The sequence below is a fragment of the Myotis lucifugus genome, unplaced genomic scaffold (assembly GCF_000147115.1).
Source record: "Myotis lucifugus unplaced genomic scaffold, Myoluc2.0 scaffold_61, whole genome shotgun sequence".
NCBI classification, from domain to species: Eukaryota; Metazoa; Chordata; class Mammalia; order Chiroptera; family Vespertilionidae; genus Myotis; species Myotis lucifugus.
In genome coordinates, this window is record NW_005871109.1 from 6,508 (window position 1) to 9,568 (window position 3,061).

General features: G+C 52.0%; 1 protein-coding gene across 1 annotated transcript in view; it reads right to left on the reverse strand.

Moving 5' to 3' along the window:
- Positions 1 to 2,201: 2,201 nt before the first annotated feature.
- The window catches only part of INSC (INSC, spindle orientation adaptor protein), a gene marked incomplete at its 3' end in the record, with an annotated part of 82,394 nt that continues 81,534 nt past the window's right edge, over positions 2,202 to 3,061 (reverse strand). The window contains exon 7 of the mRNA XM_023754585.1: positions 2,202 to 2,327. Coding sequence (XP_023610353.1) covers positions 2,202 to 2,327 — 126 coding nt within the window. The remainder of the gene's footprint in view (positions 2,328 to 3,061) is intronic.

Sequence of the window (3,061 nt, forward strand, 5' to 3'; positions counted from 1 at the left end):
AGGCAGCAGGCTGACCTTGGCCTACGTCTGTCACTTGCCACCGCCTGCGCTAGAATGTAAGTTCTATGGGGACAAGGGCTTTTGTCGGCTTTGTTCACTGCTGTTCTCCCAGCACCTAAAACAGTGCCTGGCAAGTAGCAGATAGTCAATAAATATTTGCTGACTATTCATTAGGTATCAGTCACGTAACCTCTCTAGGCCTTGGTTTCTTCATCTGTACAACGGGGATGTTTGCACACTGAGGCCAACATCAAATGAAAGGAGAATGCTAGCTTTGCAAGCTCTACAGCTGCCATACAATGTAGTTGCTGTTTCTGACCACACGGGGGCTCTTCTCAAGGAACGCTCTCCCCCTCATGACAATCCTGAAGCATCCCCTCTCTGCCAGGCACGGAGTGGGAATGAGAGTTGCCTGTGTATGGAAAGAAATCGGTCCTGGAGAGGGGAATGCCCAGGTAGGGACACCTTCTCCTGTGCCAGTTGGCCCGGCCAGCCTGGCTCAGTGGTTGAGCATCGACCTATGAACCAGCAGGTCACGGCTGTGGGCTTGACCCCCAGTGGGGGCGAGCAGGAGGCAGCCGATCAATAATTCCCCCTCATCATTGGTGTTTCTATCTCTCTCTCCCTCTCCCTTCCTCTCTGAAATCAATAAAAATATATATTTTTTTAAACTGCCTCCAGCGTCCAGCCTTCTGGTAAAGGTTTTCCACTCTAAACAAAAGGCCCTGCTGTTTTTCTTCCCCAGGTTGAGCATTTCCTGCTGCTTTGCAAACTCTCTGTAGCCAAGAAATCGGAGAACTTATGATTCTAGTCTGTTCTATTTTCTCCTCTTACCCTGCCAACCAGCATGAAAGAAGATGAGAACACCCCATGGGCCATTTACCAGTGTCCAAGGGAAGATTTTACAAAAGAAGCGAGAACTGTTCAGCACACGAAGCTGGAGACTCCTGATGTGTTTACTCCATGGATTCTGTCTGTCTGTCTCTCTCACCATCGCCCCCTGCTCCATTTGGCCATCCAAGCAAGCACACACATACCAAGGCTTCCCACCCCGTGGGAAGGGGGCGCTCTGCCCAGAGGGCTGGCACTCGCTCCTCCACCACATGGCTGTGTGACCTCAGACAAATCACCTCCCCATTCCGAGCCACAGCATTCTCATCTATACCACGAGCAGACTCCCCACATACCCTCCATCCTCAGCTAAGAGCACCTCTGAGCCCGTGGTGCTGTGACCCTGCCCGACAAGCTGAGTACATTTGGGAAGAAGCAGGATGATCTGTCCAGGAGTCCAGACCAAACTTTAGAAGCTGGAGGAGAATGCAAGTCTCCTGGGCAGCCTGAACCAGCCTGTGGGACACGACGCAGAGAAAGGAAAGCAGTTTGCTGGCCCATCCCCATTTAGACCAGTCACAGGAACAGACTCAAGGTACCTATCCCCAACCCTGCAAGCACCACAATTGTCACCGGGACACACCAGGCCTTTCTACCTCTCTTCCATAAACATTTTCAGCATCTTTCCTTGAAACTAGCCCCCACTACCCTCCTGGCTGAAGTCCCTGAGGACCCGTCTGCAGGCTCGGACCCACTCAGGTCCCCGTGGAGGAGCAGCCCCAGCCCTACAAACTGGGGTGAGTGCAATGGCCGGAATTGGTCACATTGCCTAGGTTGGTCTAACCCCACCCAACCCTGTGCCTTGCTGACCTGGCATATGCTTGGACTTAGGCTTCACTTTCTCTTACCCAAACTGTCTAGTCTCCAGTTTTGGTGGAGCCCCACCTGTTTGACAAGGCACCTCGTACCCACCATGCTCTTGCCCATTCTGCCCCCCGAGGAGCTGGATCCTCCCCTCCTAGGGTCCTGCCATGAGTGAAGAACCAACCCCCTGACCCTGGACACCACTCCCACCCAACTTGCTGCCTCCAGTTCAGTTCCACCCACTGACTCTGTTCCATTCCACCCAGGAAATGCCCAGTGCCCCTTTGGACCCTGCCTTTCCTGGTCCAGCTCCTCAGTCCCTATTCCCTTCCCATCTGCATCACCTCCCATGGCCAAGATCCCAGCAGCCCCGTCCGGATGATGCCTCAGAAAAGGAGGGATTCGGGGACTTGCTCCATGAAGAGGCCCAGGTGGCCACCAAGAGGTCTTTTCTCCCATCTACCCACCTGGGACCTCAGGCCCCGCCCAGCCAGCTGCACTCTTACCTTCTCCAGCTGGTGGACACCCTCCTCTACGCAGCAGATGGAGGCCAGCGTGCGGAGCGCCTGGGGGTACAAACACCGGAAACTGTCCTGCCGGCAGACCTTGAAGAGGGCTACGACCCCACCCTCCTGCCAAGAAAAGGAACATGGCACATGACCTCACCGTGTGACCTTTCCTGGGCTGACTCAGAAATAAATAACTGACACCTCTCCTCACTAAGCAGGGATGGTTTGAGTCTGCAGGGTGGCAGAAGAGGGCACCCCAAAATATGCCACCTTGGCATAAGGAGTATTTTGAACTGAAGACAATTGGGAAGAAGCAGATACAAGAAAAAATATCTGCCAGCCTTCTATTTGCCTAAAAACAGGACATACATTTATGAAATTATTTCCCCCTCTCCTTCCTACTGGGAAGGACAAAGTTAATAACCAGAGACAACTTTAGACCTTCGTCAGCCTGCCATGGCATCAGAGGAATCTACACAACAAACTTTCCTACCAGCCTTTATCTACAATTGGTTCCCCAGATATTTGCCTTCCCACAGTTAGCTGCCCCAGAGACTCAGGGTCCTTTTTCTTTGTCTTGTCACTTCTTTAAAAATGCATTATTCCTTTGCTAAGATTCCAGTTTTCACCAACTCTGAGTTAATGATCTCTGAGCGCTCCCATGTGTAAGAGCTAATACACTGCTGTTTGTTTTTCCCTTGTTAATCTGTCTTTTGTCAGCCCATTTCACAGGGCACCAGCCAGAGAACCTCGGAAGGTGGTAGATAAAATAATTTTCTCCTCTGCACACACAGGCATACATACACACTCCCATGCTCACATGCATGCTGCAGTAACATGCTCGCTCCAGAAACAAT